The following is a 26,957-nucleotide window of genomic DNA, read 5'->3' on the forward strand; positions in this document are numbered from 1 at the left end:
CCAATAAACAGTGACTTGCCTACACTTCCCCAGATCATTTAACACCTGTCACAGGAAGACTTCAACAATTTCTCCCCATTTGGAAATCCATAACATCTGACAAATGGGTGATAGATCTTATCCGACATGGTTATTGCCTGGAGCTCACCAGCAATCCTCCAATATTTCACCTCGCACTCACAAACTCTTGTCAGAGCACCTACAGTTCCTCAAACAAGAAGTACAGGCTCTTTTAACAAACGGAGCCATAGAACCAGTTGCATTACAGCACCAAGGTTCAGGGGTTTACTCTCTCTACTTTTAATCCCCAAAAAGGATAGCTCCTTAAGACCAATTTTGGACCTAAGGACGTTAAATCTGTACATACTGTCAGAACATTTCTACATGGGCACGCTTCAACAAGTGTTTCCACTTCTACAGCAAGGCGAATTTATGTCCACACTAGACTCAAAAGACGCATACTTTCACATTCCAGTTCACCCAGCACATCGCAAATATCTCAGATTTGTGATAGCAGGAAAACAATTTCATTCTGAGCCCGTCCGCGCTTGGACGGTGCCAGGATCCCTGCTCCGCTGGCTAGATACTCTGGGAACGAACTCCTGGCTTTACACCAGAATGGAATAAGTAGCCACTGTCTCCCTCATGACTGATGTGTCAGCTCAAACAAATACAGGCGTCAAGTGTGTAATTTCACCCCCATTTCAGTCGCTCGGTCACAGCCTGTCGCCTCTATAATCTCCCCCAGAGAGGCAACCAATATGCTAAAGGCCACAAAGGTGCACTCCTGTCATTACTTTTCTTGCTGAGACCTGGAAAGATAGCACGTCTGATCCAGACATTAAGACCGATATCCCAAACGGCTTCAACATAGAAAGGCTTGACAGAACAGGCAAAAGAGGTGGGGGGCTAGCCATTGTCTATCGCAACTTGTTTGAAGCTAGTATTTCATCTAGATTGCAAAGCGCTTAGTTTCAGTATAAAAACAAATCAATCATACACATTTCAAGGAATACTGATCTGTCGTCCTCCTGGCCCAAGAGCCAGTTTTGTTCACAAAATTCCGTCATTTATGGAATCCTGCATAACTTATGCAAGCTTTCCGATTGTAAGGGATTTCAATTTTCATCTTGAGCTGTCTTCCAATGCGGATACAGATCACCTGGTGGACGCTCTTAAGTGTTTTAACCTACACCAACGAATTGAAGTACCCACTCACATGGCTAATCATACTTTGGATAGAATCTTCACAAACAATGCAGAGTTAATAATAGATAAAATCCTGCCACTTCCATGGCCAGACCACAGAGCTATCTTTTTTTTTAGTCACGACTCCCTGCAATAGAGCGGCACTAAACAGCACAATCAGAATTATCAAATACAGGCCATGGAAGAACATTAAGGTGGAAGCACTACAGGACACTCTTTCCAAATCAGCTCCCTCTCCCGTAACTCTACTAGTGAACTCTTCAAAACTGTCTGAATGGAACAACAACAACAACTTTATTCCGGATGAATCTTTCTGCAATTAGCGGGCGAATTTCTTCCAATTCAAGGTCAACTCAATTTTTCTTCGAATACACCAAGTATTGACCTTTCTTCATATCAGGATGAGGCTGTGAACCCCGAATTATTCCCGGCGCCCTGTGAATCTCCCGTGTTTGAGAAGTTCTCACGTGGGATAAAACAATCAGTCTCATTAGCTCCATCAAATCCGGAGCCCCCTCGGATCCCTGTCCCCCACTGGTGATCAATCTGGCGAGCAGCCAGGTGGCCGGGCCACTCAAGGATCTAATAAATGAGGCACTTCGCTCTGGGCCCTACCCACATATATGTGGAAAAAAGCTTCCTTACTTCCCTTGGTGGAAAAACGCTCCCTGGATCCTAAGCTGGTGGAAAGCTACAGACCCATCTCCCATCTCCTGCTAAGATTTTAGAAAAGGCTATGAACGAGGACATTTTAATTTTTCTGGACACTAATCAGTTGCTTGACTCTTCCGAATACGGTTTTAGAGCAAACCATTGTATGGAATTAGCACTGGTGGCTGCATATGAGGAAATAAAAGGTAGAGTGGACAAAGGCGGCAGAGCGGCATTAATCCTATTGGATCTCTCCGCCGCCTTTGATACGGTTCACCACGCACTTCTTCACTCTCTTGGTTTTAGGAATACTGCATTAACATTGTTGAGCTCTTTCCTTGAAGGTAGACAACAGTGGGTAGAGGTGGGAGATGCAAAGTCCATCCCTTCCTCCCTTCTCTGTGGGGTGCCTCAGGGCTCTGCACTCAGCCCCACCCTTTCCAATGTGTATGTCACTGCCTTGGAAAGGCGTATTCATAGTTTCTGCATGGCAGTATTATCCTAAGCGGATGACACACAGATAGTGGTATCCATTTCATCACAGGTGGAAAAAGATGCAAACAATTTCTGCAGATGCATGGCAGCAGTTGCGGGTTGGATGCAGAGAAACTGTCTCAAGCTAAACTCGGACAAAACGGAGGTTCTGCTCTTCGGGAAAGAGACCTCCTTTTGGGATGCATCCTGGTGGCCCTCGGAGCTGGGTGTTTTACCTAAGCCTGTGCTGAAGGCAATAAACTTGGGAGTCAGCTTTGACACCAAACTATGTTTCTCTGCTCAAATTAATGCAGTGACCTCAGCTTGTTTTTCTATGCTACGGGTTCTCAAACAAATTCTCCCGTTCAATCTGTTTGATTTACAGAAAACGGTAATGATGGCTCTCATCGCTTCAAAAATGGACTATTGCAATTCCCTCTATCTCGGTACCTCCAAATACCTGACAAAAAACTGCAGTCCTTACAGAATGTTGTAGCAAGAACGCTACTGAAGGTCCCCAAGTTCAAACCAATCTCTCACTAATGTATGGCCTTCATTGGTTGCCGGTGGCGAAGAGGATCTCCTTTAAGGCTGTGTCTAATCCACAAGGCTCTTTATAGAGCCGGTCTGTCTTTTTTTCAAGATCGGCTCTCCTGGGACACGCCCAGTGGGGACCTCAGATCAAGCTCTGCACATATGGTCCCAAGAATCAACAGAGCAAATTGGGGTGAAAAAACGCTTCCATACCGCGGCGGGAAGCTATGGAATTCCCTGCCTCTTGCACTTGGCTCCCAACCCATCTTGCAGCAATTCAGGGAGCAGCTGAAGACCTGGCTGTTCCCACTTTAAATGACTGAGTCACCTAAGATATCCCCCAAGGCTGATGGCCCACTTTGGTTCTTGATCCATTCCGCGTTAAGACACCCTAGGGTAATGTGCACTTTATACAATTATTTCATTCATTCAAGTGTTCCCGTTCGAAGTAACTACAGCTCCGAGAGTGTTCACAAAGTGTCTAGCAGTAGTGGCAGCGCATTTAAGAAGACAACACATTCATGCCTTCCCATACCTAGATGACTGGCTCATCAAAGCCAGCACACACCAAAGGTGTTTACAACACACTCAGACTACATTAGACCTACTCCACCAATTGGGTTTCACAGTCAATGCACAGAAGTCTCATCTTCAGCCTTCACAAATACAGTCCTGTCTGGGAGTGACTCTAAACCCCTGCACAGATATAGTCTCTCCCAATGCAGCCAGAATTCGAAATATTCAAACTCTGCTATTACAGTTTCAGACCAACAAATACTTAGCAGTCAGGACTTTCATGCAACTGTTAAAGATGATGGCATCATGCATTGCAATAGTGCCTCATGCAAGGTTACACATGCGTCCTCTACAAGAGTGCTTAGCGCGTCAGTGGAATCAGTCTCGGGGTCAATTAACAGATCTAGTGTTGGTAGACAGCCGCACCTATCGCTCTCTGCAGTGGTGAAAACTTATCAAAAGGGCAGCCGTTCATCGACCCTGTTCCGCAGATGCTAACAGCAGACGTGTCTCTCACAGGTCGGGGCACCCATCATCACAATTTGACAGTTCAAGGTCTATGGGACAGCAAGTACAAACCTCTTCACATCAACTATCTAGAGCTTCTAGCTGTGTATCTAGCGCTGAAAGTTTTTCAGCCTCACCTCCTAGGGAAAGTTGTCCTAGTCCGCATGGACAATATGACAGCTATGTACTATGTATTTTAAACAGGGGGGGGGCACCTTCTCTGCAACCGTCATGCCTCTCTCAGATCATTTGGCGTGGGGCACTCCATCACAGAATTCATCTTCTGACAGAGCACTTCCCAGGCACACATTTTGAGTGGACAACTCAAAATGCCCAAACTTCGCCTCCAGGTTCCCGCACCATCTATCCAAAGACATTGTCCTATGGATGAATTGGTCGGGGATATTTGCCTACGCTTTTCCACCTCTCCCTCTGCTTCCATTTCTTGTTATGCAGCTCAGATAAACATCCCTCACATTGATTCTAGTGGCTCCCACTTGGGCCTGTCAGCCCCGGTTTACCACGCTCTTGGAGCTATCAGTGGTTCCACATCAAAAGCTGCATCTCAATTCCTGCCTCCTCACGCAGAACCATGGAGATGTCAGACACCCAAACCCCAAGGAACTCATTATAGCAATTTGGCTCCTGAAGTCATAGAGTTTGGATTCCTAAATTTGCCACCAGACTGTATAACTATTCTTAAGGAAGCAAGAAATTCTACTACCAGTGCGTGTCAGCAGCTAAATAGAAAAGATTTATTATATATTGTACTAACAACAATATTGATTCACTAAATGCCTCTACTCAAAATATAATTTTTACTTTCTGCATTTACAGCGTGCTGGTCTAGCCTACACTTCCATTTGATCAGATCTTGCAGCAGTAGCCGCATTGTGCAAAACAGACAACTTCTATCTTTGTTCAAAATTCCAGTAATTAAAGCCTTTATGGCGGGCCTTAAAAGAGTGTTACCACCCAGGGTACCGCCTGCACCAGCTTGGAATCTGAACATTGTGCTTAGAAGAGTTATGGGTCCACCCTTCAGCCTTTACACAACTGTCCGCTACAGTTTCTTTCATGGAAAGTTGCCTTCCTCATTGCGATCACTTCATTGAGGAGATTTGGCGAGCGACAAGCATTAACCTTAGACGAACCCTTCTTTCAGCTTCATAAAGACAGAGTACTTCTTTGCACCAACCCAAAATTCCTTCCCAAAGCGGTTTCTGCTTTTCATATCAACCAAACAGTTGAGTTACCTGTGTTCTTATCTCAGCCTGATTCCGTAGCAGAGAGCTCTCTTCACGCACGATGTAAGAAGAACGTTACTCTACTATATTGAAAGGACAACAGATTTTCGTAAGACAAAACAACTGTTTGTTGCATTTGTTACACCTCCCAAAGGCAATCCCATCTCTAAATCTGGTATTTCAAGATGGATTGTTAAATGCATTCAAACTTGTTATGCTAAAGCTAAAATAACTGTATACCTCCTAGAGCACATTCCACTCATACAAAAGGAGCGTCAATGGCCATTTTAGATTACATCCCTATAGCTGACATTTGTAAGGCAGCAACATGGTCAACACCACACACATTTACCAAGCACTATTCTGTGGATGTGTTAGCACGTCAACAAGTCAATGTAGGGCAGCCAGTGATTAAGACACTTTTTAAACAACGCAACATCTACCAGTTAGCCACCACTTAGGGAGAATACTGCTATACAGTCTGTGCAAAGCATGTGTATCTACAGCACACATGACTCTAACAGATTATGTTACTTACCTAAGCATCTGTTCTTGGCATGTAGAGCTGTAGATTCACATGTGCCCTCCCACCTCCCCGGGTATCTGTAGTTGTTGCAGTTTTCATTATTTACATTACACATGCATGGACATCCCTGTACTGCAGTCACTTACGCCATTCTCACCCTCTTGCGGGAAAACAATCTAACAATGGAGTCGATGTCCATGCGCACTATCACCGAAAGGAGTCACTTTACCTTGTGACTAGGAAAGACATCTTCAAAGAGAAACAACTTGCAAACATCAGGACCCAACACTAGATGGCAGGAGTATGCAAAGCATGTGAAGCTACAGGTCTACAAGCCAAAAACAGATGCTTACTGGGTAAGTAACATAATCCTTAACTCTCTCGTGGGCCAAGGTCAGGATATCCTACAGGATGCCTCTCTCATCAAATGCTGCAATGATGCATTCACGCTTTTCCTTCCCTTCTGGTGATTACACAGTTATTTCGAAGTCCAGGAGCCACTACCACATCTCTTCTATTCTAGTAACACTTTTCTGACCTACGGAAGCCTCTGCAGAAACTCTCCCTTTCTGGTACAACTGTCCTGACCACCAGGAGCCTCTATGATAAATCTTGCATTCTAGTAGCACCATCCTAACGACAATAGTTTGGGTCTCAGTCCTATTCAAATTCCAATTTATTAAGACACTAAACACCTCTATATGGTTTGCTGTGTATGTTCCTTTCAGCCTTCAAAAATCTGCTACTTTAAGATTCTAACTTAATATGGCTGTAATGAACCCAGGGCCACGGGTGTGGCGCCGCGGCCAGGGCGACTGACATCAGAATCTGGGGATCACGGTTCGATCCCCGGCGGCAGTTTAGCCCAGCACCATGTGACTCTGGGCAATAGCTTGCTTAATCTTCCCGACCGCCCCCAGCGCCTAGAGACCCTTACGGGTGATTGTTCGCGCTTCACAAATGTGAATTATTTTCAGACTGCTTTGCACCTTAAAGCCACACAGTGTCCATTCCGTCAGCCAGGTGGGAGCGTCTCTCTGCATTTGCTTCTAATGTTATCATGTTTTTTCGCGAAGACATGGACCCAGCCTTCATGTTTTCCAGGAGGTGCCTCTTATTTCCACTTAAAAGGAATCATGGTAGATGTAACATTTCCCATAGTGCAGCACAGCTAAGGCCATGCTTGGTCACCGTAGTTTCACACAAGCCTTCAGGTATGACCTTATTTTTGTCACTTAAGGTAGAAATGTCCTAAGCAATTCCTGCTTGTTAGCTGGAATGGTCTCCCTTTTTCAAGTCTTATAAAATCCACTGAGTATGTCTCCAAGCTTACAGCAGCATCTATGCATGTCTGGATGCTCATTGCATTTAGAGACGGCTAAGCAGCTACCTTGACTAGTCTTCATATCATCTTAAATTGTTACTTCTCCATTGTGCCGGCCGCTGCAGAGTTTGTCCAAACTATGTATTTATTTGGGGTTTTGTGACACCTTGAAATTATAGGTGCAAAGTTCAATCGGATCTTCCACAGTCTCTGCCCATGCGTCTTTTCCTTCAACCAATAGCCATGTGGGCTGTGCTTTTACGTAACATCCCGAACCATAGACCGTTTGGTTCTGGCCTCATGCAAGTGTCCAGAAGATTCCAAAGGTTGGGTACAGGTAGCATCCTCCACAATGTGTTGGATTGATGCTTGGGGTTGAGTGTTCGCTGTTGTCTCAGTGCACCTTGTTTGTATCGTAGCTTAGCAATCGGTTATCTAAAGCTGGGTAGAAGAAAATAACTGCTATTGTTGTAAGCAAATGCTACCTTTATCCATATGCCAAAAGTGTTCGTTATTCCAGCTGCTTCAACTATAAACAGTCAGTGCATCCGTAAATTATCTCTTCCTTGGGCTCAGCCTACTGTAAGAAATGAAGAAGCATGTAGGGTATGAGCAAGAGAAGGTAGGACCCGTCGAGCGATGGAAGGCTTTGAGGCGCACGTTTGTGCGGCACTGGCTGTTCAAACTGTGTCCAGTCCTCTCACAAGGTGGTAGCACTCTCTAAAGACTGGTAATAGATGAAAGCATAAGTTGTTGGAGAACTGGGGTGACTGTAAAGATGATCTTTCCTAGTCCAAGAACATGGTTGTGGAATGGGATCCAGGAGATGGAAGTTTTATCTGAACGTGATGGGTCCACTCAGTTTCATTTGAGAGAAAGTGCCCAAGAACAAGTTTCCTCTTAAAAGTTTGCTAAGCGTCCTATTATTTCACCTGCTGACCCTTCTTTACCTGAACAACTTAAGACTCGATCTTCTTCTCCTTCAGGGGATCTTAATTGAGGTTCATTACAGGTGAATTAACCCCCAGTCGTCCACACACACCCAATGTGTGAACTCATATTTCATAACCTTTCTTCAAGAAAGCCACATCTTATTTTAACTTTCATAATGTATCAGTCTATACAAACTGACTGTATGTGGCAATTCTATTTATTTACTTCAAAAAATATATTTTTTAAACATGTAAATAACATAAAACTAGGTAAAAAAACTTAATTGCAAACCTTTTTATAAGGGTAATGAAGGTGAAGAAAATGACAGCAGCCATATAGGCTGCAGCCTTGTTGAGGTAACAAAGTGACACTACAGCTTTGGCACCTCCAGTATCCCATCATGCCTTCTAGGTGGAAATTACCTAATTTATTTTTTCCTTCTCCTGGTGACAAGATCTTGGATCACCAAGCTCTGCCATTTTTGGCTTTTTTTAGTTGAACATCTTTCCAAACCTTCAATGAAACATCTTTATTTGACGTAGTTTGACTTCTACACAGTTCTGTCATTTTCTGCTAGAAAAAAAAAATATTTTTTTCTACAAATAGGTCATCCCTTTTAGTACAGTGTCCTGTCTGTGGAGGTTGAAAGGCAAAAACAAATCCTTATGGTCTGTGTGTATTTTGCCTACTGGATAATCATTCCCCTGATAAATATAAGCCCTGCAGGGCTTTTCCAGGCTCGCTGTGAAGGACAGAGAGAAGATTCAGCTTTTTTGGAAAGAACAGCACAGTCAGCAAAAGTCCCTGTCAGGAACAACAGGGAGGTCAGAGAACCGAGGAGAGGGTCATCCACTCTCCCAGTCTCTGAGGACTCCCATGGAGGGACATGGAAGAAGAGAGACCACCCTGAGAAATGGCGATGTTCCCTAGTACTTAGACGGCGAGATAAGGTACAGCTGCATACTTTTCACATTCGAGGAAGGCAGTCGACAATGAGGGAGTCGATGACGTTGTGGCGCTTGTTGACTTTAAGGCGCAAGGAATCTTCTCATTCCAATCCTCTGGGTGGTGCAAGGAAATTAAGGCGAGGAGGTTACCTGCAACCTCAGACTCTGAGTAATCTGGAGCCTATTCATCATCTAGGCCCTCATTTTCAAATGGCCATTCTGGATTTTCCCGCTGTATCACTTTGGCCTTCTCTGACTGTAATGCCTCATCTGCCTTCTTCACCACCTCCTCATCCAGCTATTCCTCCACTTCCTCTGCTATTCCCATCAGTTCCGGCAGAGCCAGGCCCTTCTCAATCCTCACCACCAGTGCCCTCAGGACCGCAGCCTCCCTTAAGACAACCCTTGGCACGGTGGGGATTTAAAACACCTTCACCTCGTTCCATATCTCCTCACAGATGGACAACAAGATCAAGGCTTACTTCCTCCTGGTGTTCTACTTGATGCAGACTCTATCTAGGACATGCTCACCCCCCTCATGCTCTTCAACAAACTCTCTTGCGATGGGAAGATATTTGCCAAAATTGAATAATTCTTCCCATGCAAGAATCTCTCCTGTTGACAATATAAATGCGTAGCAGACGATTCTTATCAGAGGGGCAAATTACGTTCGCGTTCCTCTGACAGCAGTGTTAACATCCACGTCCGTGATAATTGAAGCACTTCACCAGAAGTCGTCCACCACGCCTCTACTTCAGGCCTCTAGAAGCCTCAGTGGAGTGATTTCTAAACACCAACCTGGGCTAAAGCAGCTCCCACCAGACTACGAAAGAAGCACAGACCACCTGATCGCCACCTGATCAGGATTCACTGTTTCTTCAAATGGATCCTCCACCTGATTAATAGGTTCAGCAGATATCATGCCGCTGATCCATCCATCGTCCCATCAGACAGAGAGAACTGGACACTCAAGTCAAGGGTGGAAGGCCCGTCTTGTTCCATCATGAAGATGCCAAGTACCACGTCCCTATTGGGCAGACATGGCATGTCTATGAGAAACTCGCTTCAGCAGTCTGCAAATGACCCCCTGAGAGAACTTAATTGAAGACTTTAATGTGAGCAGACGCTGTCGTCCGGTTGTCAGTGAAGCCACAAACATATCCTTGCAGCAAATAATAATGGATCTGTGTTTCACGTAATTACATCATAATTACGTTTATGCAAATTATGCATAATTCGCACACCCCCAGTTAAAACCTCTCAGTGAACTCATGGTCCTCATGAGCCGTCTGCCCAAGATCAAAGGTGGCAGTCCAGACGAAAGGGAGGTCGCCATTCTGCAGTAGCGGTGGGTAAACCTCCCGCAGGAATCAAGCAGTTATTGTCCATGTCCTCTTTTCTGTTACCCACCCAGGTTGGAGGAAGCATCTCAAATTTCTTGGAAGAGCGGATTTCCATCACAAACAACAATGGAGTGTTGAGGATTATTCAAAATGGCGATTTTCACAGATTCAGACGTCCTCTCGCAATGTCACCACCAAAGAAGTCATCCTCACATCTTCTGGAGAAGCTTCAAAAAGGAAGTAAAACATCATTTTGCAGAAACAAACTGTGGGGAATGAAATATTTTCCCAGAAAGCAACATGAATTTATTCCTTTTACTTTATTGTGAAGAAGAAACCCAACATTGTATCCCAGACCCATTTTGGACCTAAAAATGGCAAACAACCAGATATGGAAAGAGAAATTCAGGATACTACACTCCATCAAATCTCCCCACAGCTCCAGGGAGCTTTGCTTTGCTCTGTAGACCTGCAGGAGATGTATATCTATGTGCAAATAGCAAAGAAGCACCAGAGTTCTTGAGATTGGCGATAGGACGCAATCATTATCGTTAAAAAGCCCTTCCATTCCACCTCAAGTCTGCACAAGGACTTTCTCAAAGTGCATTTCTGGGATCACAACCTATCTCAGAAAACAAACAAACTGTCTATTCCAATGCCTCAACATCCCAGTTGGTGCATCAACATTTACAGTTCATAGTCTCTGCTGTCAAGCGGCAGGATATGCTTTTCAATCAAGAAAAGTCCGCTTTGCCTTCAGTATAGTCTTCACATTATGTGGGAGCAGTTTTGGGTACTTTAAAAGCAAGAGGGTATCCTTCTAAGGAGCGACTGTTATCTGTCCTCATGTTGCTCAGTTTAAAAAAAAGCTCCAGTGCGGAATGAATTTTGATCAAGACGTCCCGTTTCAGATAATAGTGACTGATGCTTGCTCTGTGGTTGACATGCTCACTTGTAACTCCTGCAGGTTCAAGAAACCTTTTCTCTGAAGGAAATTACCTGACATGTACCAACCTACTAGATGAAGGGCAATACATCTATCCCTTAAAGCCATCCTTCTAGCTTTCAAAATGGATCCCCTGCTTTTTCAGATGGACAGTGCAATAAAATCACATTGCCTGAACAAGTAGGGAAAAACAGTATCCAGCACCCAATCTCAGGAGTCCCATTTGGAAGTGGTCGATGGCTAAGATCCTGACAATCATTGCAGTCCATCTTCTGGGATTTCAAAATACTAAGGCAATTGTCTGAGCAGGACGTTTCGGGAGAATCACGAGTATAGACCATGCAGTGCTTCACAAGGTCGTCAAATGGTGTATCTGATAAAGTCTTCTAACTGCCGATTCCTTACCAGGCATCAGACTGAATCTGGAAAACCTTGAGCAGTACCCCTGCGTGCTGGTAGATGGCGTCGAACAGCTATTTGTTGGTGTCCTCCAAGTTGGAAGTGAAGTACCTGGTGCCTATATAGGCACCACCGTAGTATAATAAGTTCAGTTCCTTTCTTTCTGCACCTACAGCGCAAATTCGAAAGAGCTGCACCAATAATGTTTTGACAGTTTTTTTCCTATATTTTGTTGACTTTTTCCTAAGTATTCCTCTCCCAGTGTGCCTAGGGATGTCCCCTAAAATACCTGTGGGTTTTAAACCCTGTGGTACCTGCCTCAGACATAGGTCTGTGATGGACCTCCCCCTGGTTTGCTTGTGGTGCCTGGAGCTGGACCATGACTCCAGGGCTTGTCCCAAATGCTGCACTATGAATCCAAAAATGATTTGGGAGCGGATGATGAAGCTCCTGTCGACTCAACATCTGGTGACGACACTGCTCCAGATCCAGTTACGTGGCAGGTCGTGGGCCAGCTCTTAAGTTGTTCCCATCGGTCATCATCAAAGTCCTCTCCAGGTAAGTCCCAGAAATTTCAACGTCACCGCCCTGGTTCAAGTCAACAGGTGCGGGAACGACGCTACAAGTCCAGGCCCTGCTCCCACACTCCACCTGCAGGTCCACTCAGCGCCCCCGAATTTCACAAGCTGGCGTGACCCATCTCCAACCCAGAGTTTTATGAGGCCTTGCACCTCATATTTGGGCGACTGGACCCCACGGGTTCAGGAGGTGTCCTGATTGGTTTTCTGTTTGCGAATTCACCTTTGGAGACAGTCGGGCCTTTTGGCTATGTCCCTGAAGTCAGACGGACCCAGGTCACGAATCCACGAACTTCACTGGGGTTCGGTCCCGTGGAACCATTCCTGGTGCTTTTGACAACATAGTTATTCCGGACTCTGAAATGGATCCAGATAGGCATCTCTCAGGGTCATCACCGGCACAGACTGGAACCAGACCATCCGGGTCGCAGACACTGCCTTGTTTCTTTGATAGGCCCAGCGGGGAGAATGACTGGGGTGGATCTGATGATCCCTATGGTTACCCTGATACATTTCAAGAACCTTTGGCCGAAGATAACTGGTATGAGGACCTGGCTGAGTGATCATAACTGGTATGAGGACCTGGCTGGGTGATCTGGACACCTCACCAGACTGCTCTGTCCTCCTAGTGTGGCTCTGGAGGAAGGGGCCACCTTGGCGATGGTGGCGCTGATGGTGACTGAGGCCCTAGACCTCACAGTAAAAGTCAAGACAACACAGAACCGCTTCTGCCCTTCAATGACACCCTCTGTGGTATCCTGCTCAGGGCCAGGGCCAAGCCCTGCATTGGCACTCCTGTGCACAAGACAATTGTACGTCACCACCGTCCTGCTCTCGGGAACCCTACTTTCCTCACCCGGCATACCACTGCTGAGAGCCTGGTGGTGCAGGCTGCATCCTCCAAGACAAATATTGGAGCTTCCCATTCTATTTATCTGGGTAGGGAATCCAAAAGGCTGGATACCTTCAGGAGGAAAATGTGTTCTTCCCCAGCCCTGTGCTGATAAGCCACACGGTGTGGGATACGGTTGCACAAGTGCTGCCTGTGGTCTCTGCGGAGCCCAAGACACTCTGACCCAGTCTATTGCTGTTTGCAGGAATGCAGCAAAGTTCACAGTATGATGCGGACTGAGCATGACAGACTTGCAGGGCCATAGCTTCCTCAGTGGCCCTCAGTTGCCACTCCTGGTTGACATCAACAGGCTTCTCAGGAAATGTCTAGGCGTCCTTTATGAACATGTCATTCGATGTCACTCGCCTGTTTAAGGGCAAGGCTAACTCGGCGCTTTAAGGAGAGTAGGGTTACCGTCCCGTTGGGACTCACCCGGGCCCCATGCCAGCTGCACTCTTCCTTTCACTCCTTCAGTGGCTATTGTAGGGGCTACCAGTCACATCCTTTCCAACAGAGCTACCACGGCCAAAAGGCTTCCCAGCCTTTTTGAGGCCCCAGACGTGGCTCTCACAAGTCTTGTGGGAACCAAGGCCAGAGATCTGCCCAGTTTGCCACCCTCTCTGCAGCCTCAAAACCCATTTAGTATGCCCTTGAAACAACACAGGCACCCTGTTAGAGGCAGGGTCAGGCCCCACCTGCCCCAATGGCAAGCCATTACTTCGGACAAGTGGGTGCTCCAGATTTCCTTGGGTGGTTTCGCCCTTCCACTCCTTTGCCACTGTCCTCAAATGATGGAGGACCACCTCTCTTTGTTGCCCTAGAAAGTGCAGGCTGTTTTAGCCCAGGGAGCCATCAAGAGGGTGCAGACATCAGAAGTAGGTCCTGGTTTCTATGTTTGCTACTTTCTGCTGCCCAAGAAGGATGCAGGCCTCTGCCCTATCTTAGATCTGTGCCCTCTAAAACGCCTTTCTGAGGAAGGGGATAATTCAAGGTGTTAACACTTGCCCAGGTCCTTTTTGCTTTGGACCCTTAAGACTGACTGGTAGCATTGGACCTGCAGGACACTTACTTCCACATCGTGTCCTGCAGGTCAGTCGGTGTTTCCTGCAGTTTGCGGTGGGTCAGGGCCATTTCCAGTACGGTGTGCTCTCTTGTGGTCTCAGCAGTTCCCTTTGTGTGTTCACGAAGGTGATGGCAGTGGTTGCAGCACATCTGCAGAGGCCAGGGGTCCGAGTCTTCCCCTATCTCGACTGGCTTCTGAAGACAGGCTCGCCCATGCAGTTGCAACCCACTTCTAGACTACAGTAGACCGCCTATGTTCACTGGAGTTCACTATCAACATGCTGAAGTCATACCTGACTCCTGAGACACTCCCTTTCATTGTAGCCATTCTGGACACAGTGCAATTCTGCACCTACTTCCTGGAGCAGAGAGTCCAGGACTTTCGGGCTATGATCCTGATGTTTTAACTTCAGTCCTGGATTTCGGTGAAGCTGACTCTGAGGCTGCTGGATCTCATGGCCGCCTTCACCCTGCAGGTGATGTATGCTCGACGACATATGCAGGCTCTGCAGTGGAATATGAAGTCCCAGTGGGTGCAGCATCAGGGGAACCTCTCCAAACGAGTCCAGAGAGCTGACAGTGATGACCGATGCATCGCACCTGGGCTTGGGCAGTCATCTGGGAGCGGGAGAGATCAGAGGCCTCTGGTGGGGAGACTGCTACTCATCTATCTGGAGCTGAGGGCGATTCACCTGACATTGAAAACTTTCCTGCCTTCATAAAAGGGAAGCTGAGTCATGTGTTCAGACAGCACAACCACCATGTGGTACTACAATAAGCGGGGCGAGTTGGGATGTGGACTCTGTGCCAGGAGGCTCGGCGGACTTGAACATGATTTTAACGTTGGGACATTCACCCGGCCGTACAGCATCTGATGGGATCTCTAAATACCATGTGGGGCCAATGTAGCCGTCGATGCCTCTCAGACCATGACTGGAGTCTGCATCCAAAGGTGGTATAAGATCTCTTTCAGAGCTGGGGAGAACTTTGGCTAGATCTGCTCGCCACCGCCGAGAACACACAATGTCAGCACTTCTGCGCACTGGAGTTTTCAAGGTAGCTCTCACTCAGAGATACATTCCGACAAGACTGGAATACAGAACTCCTATGTGCCTTTCTACTAATACCTCTCTTCCTCCAAGGTCTCAAGAAGATTCGAACCGACCAAGCCCCAGTCACTCTGGTGACTCCAGATTGGGCGAGCAGAGTGTGGTATCCAGATCTTCCGAGCATGCGCATCTGTTCTCACATCGGGTTGCCTTTCAGGAGGCTCTCCTGTCGCGGCAACAGGATTATGTCCTGCACCCAAACCAGTGCACCGTCCAACTTCATGCGTGGAGATTGATCAGCGGCATTTGAGGGTCTTCCACATTTCTTTTAGGGTCTGTGATGTCATCTTGGCCACCAGGCATACATCCACATAAACTGTATTTGCCTGCCGTTGGAAGACGTTTTGGGCTTGGTGCGCTGAGAAACACATTGACCTACTTTCTGTGCCCCTGTCTGAAGTGTTGTTGTTTGTTTTGTCCTTAGCCCAGCAAGGCCTTGCTCTCTGCACAGCTAAGGGGTATCTTTTGGCCATCTCTGTTTTTTGCAGTTGCCAGATCAGCCCTCCCTGTTTAAGCCACCCGTTGTGCCATGTTTTCTGAAAGGTCTTCAGCATGTTTCTTCCAACACCTTTCGTTATGCCCCAATGGGACCTTAATTCCCATGCTTAACCTATGCATACTGTCCTCTCAGACTTTTGAGTATTAAACAATCTTCCTAATGGTCATCACGTCGGCCAAGAGAGTTCTCGAGCTGCAGGCAATTGTTTCTTTTGCATATGTTGCCCTAAGTGGGAAGGGTATGCCCAGACGTGGGCCCGTGCTCACTACACCACTGGATTCAAGCTAGCCTGGCTGAAGAAGGTTGATGCTCTGAACCCGGTCCCAGGATGCTTGTTTCTGGTCCAGGGAGGACCTGACTGGGCAATTCGGGCTGGACTGTTGCCACAAGGAGCAGGGTCAAGACTGATTTGCATATGGTTTGGTCCAAACTGGGGTGGTGTGGTGAGCAAAAGAATGATGGATTTAACCCAGATCCTTGTGACTGGGAGTGAATGTTTGCATTGTCCAGCATTCCATCCAGCTATTGTTTCTTTTTCATATGTCGCTCTTTCTGTCCAACCTCCACATGCTAGCTGCTTCCCAGAGAAACTGGTTCTCCGAACCCGTGCCTTCTTTGTGCCGAAGGTTATGACACCCTTTCACGTTGACCAATCCATCACACTGCTTACTATCTTTCCTCCACCTCGGCCTGCCAAGGAGGAGAAGCGGCTCCACCACTTGGATCCTAAAGGGACGGTGTGCTTCTGTGTAGGCCGTACCCAGGCCTATCGAATTGACGATCAACTCTTTGTAGGGTTTGCTGCATCCAAAAAGGCAAAAGCAGTGCTTAGACGGACCATCTGCAGACAGATAGTGCTCTGTATTAAGATCTTCAGTAACACCTTATCTGGTAAAGACTTTGTCTAGCCGGACATTCCTTACCGATGCTACCATCTTCCCCTGTCATTCTGTGACCTGGCCTTTTCCACCTAAAAAGTCCTTAGAATCTGCACACTTGTTAATGACCTTCTGCCATGGCTCTGTACTTCTGGCGTGAAAACAGGAATTTAAGTCAGCATGTTGGGGTGGCGTCTATATAGGCACAGCGCATGTCCCTACAGGTTCACAGGGGTACTGCTCAAGATGTTCCAAATCCAGTCTGATGCCTGCAGAGTATTCTAAGGTAAGCAATCTGCAGCTAGATAGTCTCTCCCCGATGAGGAGTTACTGAAGGTAAGTAACTTGTTCTGCACTCGATTAGATCTGTTTACAAGTACAGAAAATAAAAAAAATGCCAGGATTTGATCATGAGACTTTACCAACCAGGAACAAAGGGGAAAGCCATATGGTTCGACTGATGAGGAAGGTTTCATTATGCTTTTTCAGCCCCCCCCCCCCCCCCTCCCAGCAGTCATAATCAGACTGTTCAACTCAAGAGCTAGAAGGATTCTCATAGCACTGGAGTGGCCCTGGCACTAGTCGTTCACAGCAATAACGCCGAAGGCGGCCATGCAGACTGGGCCTTTTGCACAAGCTTGAAAGCCAGATTCTACAGCCCAGCCTACCACCTTGGGCAGCCTGGCTCCAGGACTCATTCAGCATGGAAACCTGGACCCCCTGCGGGAGCGGATTCGCCTTCTAAAAGAAGCAAAATGGCTGTCTGTGACCGGTTTCGATTCATTTAGGTGGAAGAGATTCCGCATTAAGTGTTTTCTTAATAACGTTAACGCTGGCACCTGACAAGAAGAAGCTTTTTCCATTCCTTCTTCATTTGGCCAGATCAGGTTTACAGCTCTCTTCCATCAAAGTTCAACTGACAGCCATTACTACCTAAAGAAAAACCCTTCTCAAACCACTTATAATCAAGATCCCTGTGGGTAAGGAGGTCCTAGAAAGTGTTATTAAATCCATCTCCCAGTGAGAACACCCTCCCGCTTGTGGAAATTGAACCTTATCCTTCCCAGGGCGATGGTGGCACCAGTCAAACACTGACAAGTCCTCCTTGCAGCCTTTATAGCTATAAGATCAGCACACCGGGTCAGCCAAATGCAAGCATTGTGCTCCTGCGAACAGTACACTGTGTTCCATGAACACAGAGTGCTCTTGTGGACACACCTGCATTTCCTCCCTACGGTTGTTTTGGATTTCCATGTAGATCAGACAGTTCCCGACATTATTTCATCACCTGTCTTCTCCAGCAGAGACATCTCAACACATTAAATGGCTGGAGAGTTGTGAAATTCTATCTTGATAAAGCAAAAGACTTCAGGAACGCAACAATTATGTGTCAAATGTGGTGCGTTGTGCACAGATCTTGCTGCCTCTAAGCAGTGATGGTTGCTTGCATTCTTTTATGCTGCCAAAAGCCATTGCCATGCTCTCTACAGGGCTCGCTCTACCAGAAGTAAAGCAGCCGCACCAGGCTTTCTTAAGACACTTTCCCATTGGGACCGTTTGTAAAGCAGCCACTTGGAGGCCACTTGGAGGCCACGTCACACCACTACTAGAAGTAATTGTCGATGCAGAATCGAGAACAGAGGCCCAAGTAGACCAGGCCTTCTCAGGGCTCATGAATTGTAACTTTTTCTCTTTCCAGCGCTTTTATGGCTTACTATTCTATTTATATATTTATGATACATTTTCATTTTGTGAAGTAAATAAATTGAGTTGGCTATGGTAGACTGTGTAGGGAAATTATTTCATTTTAAATAAGATGTTGCTTTGGTGAAGATGAAATATGAAAGTGCTCTGGGGACCCGCACCGGAGGGGAGCTGGCTTGGAGGACGTGGCTTGGCAGTTCAGGCTGGACTGTTCCTGCTGGAGAAAGAGTAAAGCTGATCTGCATATGGTTGGGTCTAACCTGAGCTGGCACTGTGGACATTTTATTTTTTTACCTTGGATGCATCCCAGAGTACTTGTCAGTGGCTGAGTGTAATTCAAGCATTTATCCATCAGGTTTTCGTTTATGTTCTTGTTTAGCATCTGGTACATGGATCTTGTTGCTAAGAAGAGCTTCTCTCTCCCTCTCAGGAGGAGAGGAGCTCTTTGGCTCAGCTTGTTCGGCTTCTCTCCCCAGTCTCTCTGTCCTGGTAAGTTTTCCTGTAACCCCCCCCACACACACAAGATGTCCAAGGCAAAGCTATGGTGAAAGACAGTGGCTTCAGATTTTAGCAGTGACCACTTAGTTTTGACCCTCACTTCGAAGCCATGATTAGCATCTATAGAAAAGAGCAAACCTCAACTTCTGTTTCACCCATTCATGATTAAAATAAACAAATGTTTAGATGATTTGGAAGATATTATTGGATGAAACAGCAGGAAACGCTAAAGAGGCCTGCCGGCAAGTTTGTAGTTGAAATCCTTTTGTCTCCTATATAGGTTCCAAATGAAAATGTCATTCTTCTGCTTTCTACAAGGTTACCTGTGCAGATTTTGTATTCTCTGTTGCAGTCCCCCAAGTCAATAGGTACTTTCTTTCATGGGTTATTATGTCCAAGATCCTTGCTGTAAGGTTTGCTATGTCTGTCCTGAAGGGCCCCATTTCTGCCCTCATTTCTATCGTCTTATGGCCTCAAGGTCTGTTATTAGGGGGTCCAAGAACCCCACCTTGTTTGAAAGTAGCTGGACTAAAAACCTTTTTGTCTGTCCCCAGCACTGATATTCGGTCTTATGTGCTAGATTGGCTGATTGTGCATAAAGTAAGAGGGAATGTCCCAGAATAATACAGGATGGGAATAGAGGCAGCAGTAGTGTCATCTGCCCCACAGGAGGCCTAGTGATATATACGTCGATGGCGTCAGTCAGTGATCCAAGGCCCTGTGTAAACTGCAGGATTGTTTTGACAGTAACTGCTTAACTTGGAAAAAGGATTTCGAAGCTGATCCATTTAAATATGTGAGTATTGTTGACTCAGCCGTGCTGGAATGGCCATTCTACACGTGGGCATTTCCCCTGAAGGCTGCATGATGGGTCTGCTTTCGAAGCAGGATGGGCCATGACTGCATCCTTGTCCTGACCCCCTGCAACGAAGTGCTACTTTGAACATTTTTGGCAGGTCTGGCTTTAGGTTCCAGTCTGGCCTTCTAAATGATACCTCCCAGTGTGAGGGCAGGACCTGTTCTGCGTTACAACAAGAAGCGTTTTCCGTTTTGTTTTGTGGCTCTCAGGAGTCGTTCATGAGAGAGCCTCGGATCAGCAGTGAGTGTCACCATCACAAGAACTGGCAATGTAATGTCTCCTTAGAAATAGATGTCACATAGCAGTGTTCTTGGGTGTCCCTGCTGTGGTACAAGAGAAGGTGACGACTAGAGATGCCTCCTGTCGGAGGAGGTGACCGAGGACCTGGCATATGCCCTAATATTCAAGGAGCCCAAAGGAACCGTCAGGCTTCCGTCGCAGAAGCAGCTGTGGGCGCAGCCTCTGCCAGCAGGTGCCACACATGCGACGAGTTGTAGGGGGGAAGCACTGTGTGGAGAGGCATTACGCTGGAACATGTTTTGATCTGGATGTTGTCTGCATCTCCTCAGCTATGACCAGGTTGGTCAGACTGGGAGGGGCACCTGTGCAGATGCGGTGATGGGGAGGTGGTCAGGGCTGTTCTCTGTCTTGTCAACACCATGATTTAACCTCCTGACCACTACCACGAACCCAAAACTCCTCCATCCACCACATCACGTGGCTTGTCCTAATGTATCCTTCATGAAGGCAGCTGTAGCCGAGGTGTGCGTTTAGTGCTTCTCCTGACTGTGCATTCATGCACCTCCCCGTGTGACACTGAACGCTGGAGGGACCAGCACAGGAGGCTACTTGTCTGGGGTTCTTGGCAGGATGGCCATTGAAGTTTGGGTCTCTATGATTGATGGTCTGGGTGCCATAGCATTGTATAGAACGTGGATTCCCATATTCTGATTTCAAGGTGGACGAGTGGGTTTCATTGAATAAAGAGGATGTTGTGTGTGGGTGAGTGCTCACATGTGCATGTTTCCTTCCTGGTGCCTTCTGCCCAAGCTTTGGGCTCTGCGTTTCTGGAGCTTATGTCTCACTGCTTCCTGGAGACGTTTGAAGGACCCAGTCCTGTGTAAGAGGGTGCAATGACCGGTCCCTGCAGCTCATCCTATTTCTGGTTTGTTTCTTTGCCTGCAGGAGTACAAGCGCAAGCAGCTGGAGGAGCAGCGACAGTCTGAGAGGCTGCAGAGGCAACTGCAGCAGGAGCACGCCTACCTGAAGTCTCTGCAGCAGCAGCAACAGCAGCAGCAACAACAACAGCAGCAACAACAACAGCAGCAGCAGCAGCAACAGCAGCAACTACAAAAACAGCAACAACAGCAGCAGCCTGACAAGAAGCCGCTCTATCACTATAACCGGAATATCAATCCCACAGACAAACCGGCTTGGGCCAGAGAGGTATGGTGTGTGCAGCTGGCACCTGGAGGGTGTTCAGTGTGGGCGAGGGGGACTGCAGTCAAGTCACCATGCGTACTGGTCAGCTAAGACCACCCCACTCACTTCTGGGCAGTGTCCCTTACAGGAGAGAACGAGTGGAAGTGTCCCTTACAGGAGAGAACGAGTGGAAGCATCCCTTACAGGAGAGGGCAAGTGGAACTTACAGGAGAGGGCAAGTGGAAGCATCTCTTACAGGAGAGGGCGAGTGAAAGCGTCCCTTACAGGAGAGGGCGAGTGGAAGCGTCCCTTACAGGAGAGGGCGAGTGGAAGCATCCCTTACAGGAGAGAGCGAGTAGAAGCGTCCCTTACAGGAGAGGGCAAGTGGAACTTACAGGAGAGGGCAAGTGGAAGCATCTCTTACAGGAGAGAGCGAGGGGAAGTGTTGCTTACAGGAGAGGGCGAGGGGAAGCATCCCCTACAGGAGAGGGCGAGTGGAAGTGTCCCTTACAGGAGAGAACAAGTGGAAGCATCCCTTACAGGAGAGGGCAAGTGGAACTTACAGGAGAGGGCAAGTGGAAGCATCTCTTACAGGAGAGAGCGAGGGGAAGTGTTGCTTACAGGAGAGGGCGAGGGGAAGCGTCCCCTACAGGAGAGGGCGAGGGAAGCATCCCTTACAGGAGAGGGCGAGTTGAAGTGTCTCTTACAGGAGAGGACAAGTGGCGTGCTTCAGCTAGAGCCTCTGCACTCTCACCCTCACTCAAGTCCTCCGAAGCTCTGAGTCACTGATGGCTGCGCTCTCTCGACAAGCCTGTTCTTAGAGCATGGGTTGCCTTCCAATATATTCAGGCCTCTTTAGATCCAATAATCGTATGCTATATGTCACTAACAAGGTGGAAAAATCCAACCCTCAGTACAGAGTAAGGGAGGCCAAGCTGCTGCCACGCCACTGGTGCACCGTGCCAAGCCTGTGCCACGCCACTGGTGCACCGTGCCAAGCTGCTGCCACGCCACTGGTGCACCGTGCCAAGCCCGTGCCACGTCACTGGTGCACCGTGCCAAGCTGCTGCCACGCCACTGGTGCACCGTGCCAAGCTGCTGCCATGCCACTGGTGCACCTTGCCAAGCTGCTGCCACGCCACTGGTGCACCGTTCCAAGCTGCTGCCAAGCCACTGGTGCACCGTGCCAAGCTGCTGCCACGCCACTGGTGCACCTTGCCAAGCTGCTGCCACGCCACTGGTGCACCTTGCTAAGCTGCTGCCACGCCACTGGTGCACCTTGCCAAGCTGCTGCCACGCCACTGGTGCACAGTACTAAGCCGCTGCTTGCTCTGGCAAAGTGCCATTTCCTATGTCAAATCACACAATTAAGTCTGTTAATTGAAATACTATAAACTTATGAATGCCATAGACAGCAACCTTGCTGAACCATTAAAAAACTTGTTTTGCAAAATTGCATCAAGAAAATGACACTGAAAGAAGTTGGAAGGGTTTAAAGATCACATTCTTTCTTTTGTCTTTTGAGCGACAGTGTTTTACTATCTTGGCAGGAGTGTAATTGTTTTTGGTGCAGTTCCGTTGCAGGTATATGGAGAGGGTGATACCTCCGCAGCTACAGCCTCACAAGACTGACGTAAAGACGAGGCTTAGTTTGTCGCACAACGTAAGGACATGACAGCTGGCGTCCACGCCACAAGCAGCGTGTGCTTGCATTTGTTCATTTTTGGCAGCCATGAATCTGTCTGAGAGCGGTTTCTTTCTGTTCGTTGTCAGCCATTGCTCGTGGAAGAGCTGCAGCACCCTTTAGGTCAGTGCTGCTCTAACAGTGAGAAGGGAAGGGGGAACTGGAAGGGCCTGTTAGTGCTTTTAAAACCAAGAATCCCTAAATGAATCTCATTTTGATGCAAAGAAAAGGAACGTGGAATGAGGCTTTCAAGTCCCCCCTGTCCCTCCAGGATTAACCATGCATTGTACTGTCCCTTCCAGGCGGAGAGAGACTGAGGTCTGCATGAGCTGGTGAGCTGGTGCTTTGGTAAGGACGGTTGTCTTCCCAAGCCTGCCCTGGCTGAAGCAGCTCATACGATCTGCGCTTCTTGTGCACGCTCTGGTATCTGTGATCCGGTCTGAATCCAAGACTGCAGGTCTGCCCGCACAGGGAAGGGCCTGTATTGGACCAGCCCTCGTGGGATGCTCAGCTTCGCTTAAGAGATACTCATCAGTGTAGCCCCAATGCAGTGTAAATGTGCTCCTCGCGAGAGATCATGTCAGTCGGTACCAGAAGAGCAGCCACCAAAATGTTCTCATAACACCCGGGCATCTTTACGGCACAGATTTAAAAGATTTAGAAATGAGTCTCCTTTGTGATTCAGATTCTCAGAGAGATTGAGTAAGGGATATTTCTGCTTAATCTCATAATAATTGATTCCAGAATTTACCTTTTTAGTTCTATTTACCTAAATTATTCCATGTAGATCAGTTTACTGTTTCAGAACATTTGACCAGGAAACTGAATTAAAACCTCTGAAAGGAAGCTACTCTGTAGGAGAATGACCAAGTGGAATACATACCCACCCCCTGAGCAATAAGTTAGTACGTTTCCTTGAGCTATATATTCCTTAAATTCAGCGATAGTTTTGGAAGATAACTTTTCCTACTGAGGTGAAGTGACTCCACTGATATAGACTGATGTGGCCTTTCCTTTGAAGAATACCACGCTTAGATTTCATTTGTTGAAATACTTGTTTTGAAGCTTTGTATGATCCAGAGTTGATGAAAATAAGACACTGCATTCATGTTGAGAAGCCTCCTGTGTCATCCCTATCAGACATCCCCTTACATCAACAGCACAGTCCTGCTCTTGTGTCATGACTCCATGAATGTACAGTCTCAACACATGATGGTGGAAGCATCAACAGCACAGTCCTGCTCTTGTGTCATGACTCCATGAATGCACAGTCTCAACACATGATGGTGGGAGCATCAACAGCACGGTCCTGCTCTCCTGTCATGACTCCATGGCTGCACAGTCTCAGCACATGATGGTGGGAGCATCAACAGCACCCTTCTGCTCTTGTGTCATGACTCCATGGCTGCACAGTCTCAACACATGATGATGGGAGCATCAACAGCACCCTTCTGCTCTCCTGTCATGACTCCATGGCTGCACAGTCTCCACACATGATGGCGGGAGCATCAACAGCACCCTTCTGCTCTCGTGTCATGACTCCATGGCTGCACAGTCTTCACACATAATGGTGGGAGCATCAACAGCACCCTTCTGCTCTCGTGTCATGACTCCATGGCTGCACAGTCTCCACACATGATGGTGGGCGCATCAACAGCACCCTTCTGCTCTCCTGTCATGACTCCATGGCTGCACAGTCTCAACACATGATGGTGGGAGCATCAACAGCACCTTCTGCTCTCGTGTCATGACTCCATGGCTGCACAGTCTCCACACATGATGGTGGGAGAATCAACAGCACCCTTCTGCTCTGGTGTCATGACTCCATGGCTGCACAGTCTCCACACATGATGGTGGGCGCATCAACAGCACCCTTCTTCTCTCGTGTCATGACTCCATGGCTGCACAGTCTCCACACATGATGGTGGGCGCATCAACAGCACCCTTCTGCTCTCCTGTCATGACTCCATGGCTGCACAGTCTCAGCACATGATGGTGGGAGCATCAACAGCACCCTTCTGCTCTCCTGTCATGACTCCATGGCTGCACAGTCTCAACACATGATGGTGGGAGCATCAACAGCACCTTCTGCTCTCGTGTCATGACTCCATGGCTGCACAGTCTCCACACATGATGGTGGGAGCATCAGCAGCACCCTTCTGCTCTGGTGTCATGACTCCATGGCTGCACAGTCTCCACACATGATGGTGGGCGCATCAACAGCACCCTTCTGCTGTTGTGTCTTGACTCCATGGCTGCAGTCTTAACATATGATGGTGGGAGCATCAACAGCACCCTTCTGCTCTCGTGTCATGACTCCATGGCTGCACAGTCTCCACACATGATGGTGGGCGCATCAACAGCACCCTTCTGCTGTTGTGTCTTGACTCCATGGCTGCAGTCTTAACATATGATGGTGGGAGCATCAACAGCACCCTTCTGCTCTCGTGTCATGACTCCATGGCTGCACAGTCTCCACACATGATGGTGGGCGCATCAACAGCACCCTTCTGCTCTCGTGTCACGACTCCATGGCTGCACAGTCTCCATACATGATGGTGGGAGCATCAACAGCACCTTCTGCTGTTGTGTCTTGACTCCATGGCTGCAGTCTTAACACATGATGGTGGGAGCATCAACAGCACCCTTCTGCTCTCCTGTCATGACTCCATGGCTGCACAGTCTCCACACATGATGGTGGGAGCATCAGCAGCACCCTTCTGCTCTGGTGTCATGACTCCATGGCTGCACAGTCTCCATACATGATGGTGGACGCATCAACAGCACCCTTCTGCTTTTGTGTCTTGACTCCATGGCTGCAGTCTCAACACATGATGGTGGGAGCATCAACAGCACCCTTCTGCTCTCCTGTCATGACTCCATGGCTGCACAGTCTCAGCACATGATGGTGGGAGCATCAACAGCACCCTTCTGCTCTCCTGTCATGACTCCATGGCTGCACAGTCTCAACACATGATGGTGGGAGCATCAACAGCACCCTTCTGCTTTTGTGTCTTGACTCCATGGCTATAGTCTTAACATATGATGGTGGGAGCATCAACAGCACCCTTCTGCTCTCGTGTCATGACTCCATGGCTGCACAGTCTCAACACATGATGGTGGGACTGCAGATTTGTAAAGTAAATGGTCCATCTCTCTGTTCATCTGGGCTTTCTGAAGTCACGCGTACTGCATTAGTGCAATGCAGCGAGGGTCTCATCCATCAGGCCATGACTCGCATCTATCACTTTGACACAAGACATTTGAACTGGTTGGATTCACAAGGTACTTTCTCACTGCTTTGGTTAACCTGGAGTCTCAGCTCATGTGTAACTGTCTGATATTTTTCCTTTACCAAATGTAGCTTGTTCATCAAGTAAAGCATAACGACACTACAAAGATGTTGATTTTTCTCAGTGGCCCTGTTGTTGGTCTAGCTGTCCAGTATGTGGCTTCCTTTTTTTCCCAACTACATCATAAAAAAGATACTTGAGAAGCTGAGTGTGGCACAGTGACAATTTAGAAAAAGACTTTTCACCATTAGCACGGTTCCTCCTCAGTGTCCAGGGGGACAAAAGCTCTTCAGGAGGAGATATTTCCAGACTTACGTGAGTTCATGGTTCTGATAAGCTGAAGGATCCTGGACCGCATTATAAAACTGTTCACTCTGTTCGCACCTCATCTCCTGCTGCTATTTAGCAGATGCCTATGATGCCCCTTTCCTCTGCCCCTTCTATGAGAACACCTGACCCTGGATAGATCTTTTCCATGTTTAGAAACCATTGGCCTGTTGGAATCTGGAGATGATGCTAATGTTATAGAGCAGGTGTTACAGGTAAGTAACTTGTCTTTGATGCCCTACCTTTCGCAAATCTATTTCTTGAGCCGGTGGTCATGTATCCAGCGGGTTATGGCTTGGTTCAGTTTACGAATTGGAGGCAGAAGAGAAAAATGACTTAAGGAGCACAGACGAAGAATGTTTTGTATATGTAACGGACTCATTGTTACTGCTATAGGTAGAAGAACGGTCAAGGATGAATAAGCAAAACTCGCCCCTTGCCAAAAACAAGGTGGCTTCCAACAAGTCGGACCCTTCGTTGCAGTCCCGCGTGGAGTCGATCTCTCTGAATTCAGTACCGGACTCCCAGACGCCCCCTATGCAGCGCCCTGTGGAACCTCAGGAAGGGCAGCATAAGGTAAGCAGGCTTAATGTGCC

The 26,957-nt window shown here is 47.6% G+C and overlaps 1 protein-coding gene across 8 annotated transcripts in view; it reads left to right on the plus strand.

Annotated features, from left to right (window-relative positions):
• The window catches only part of MINK1 (misshapen like kinase 1), a 965,829-nt gene that overhangs the window by 617,018 nt on the left and 321,854 nt on the right, over positions 1 to 26,957 (plus strand). For 6 of the 8 annotated variants that reach the window (XM_085637899.1, XM_085637895.1, XM_085637897.1 and 3 more), the window contains 2 exons: positions 20,821 to 21,081; positions 26,758 to 26,937. In XM_085637899.1, the coding sequence (XP_085494025.1) occupies positions 20,821 to 21,081; positions 26,758 to 26,937 (441 nt within the window). The remainder of the gene's footprint in view (positions 1 to 20,820; positions 21,082 to 26,757; positions 26,938 to 26,957) is intronic. The other 2 variants (XM_085637900.1, XM_085637901.1) reach the window with 1 other exon arrangement.

This window comes from Triturus cristatus, chromosome 12 (genome assembly GCF_964204655.1).
Source record: "Triturus cristatus chromosome 12, aTriCri1.1, whole genome shotgun sequence".
In the NCBI taxonomy this organism is placed as follows: Eukaryota; Metazoa; Chordata; class Amphibia; order Caudata; family Salamandridae; genus Triturus; species Triturus cristatus.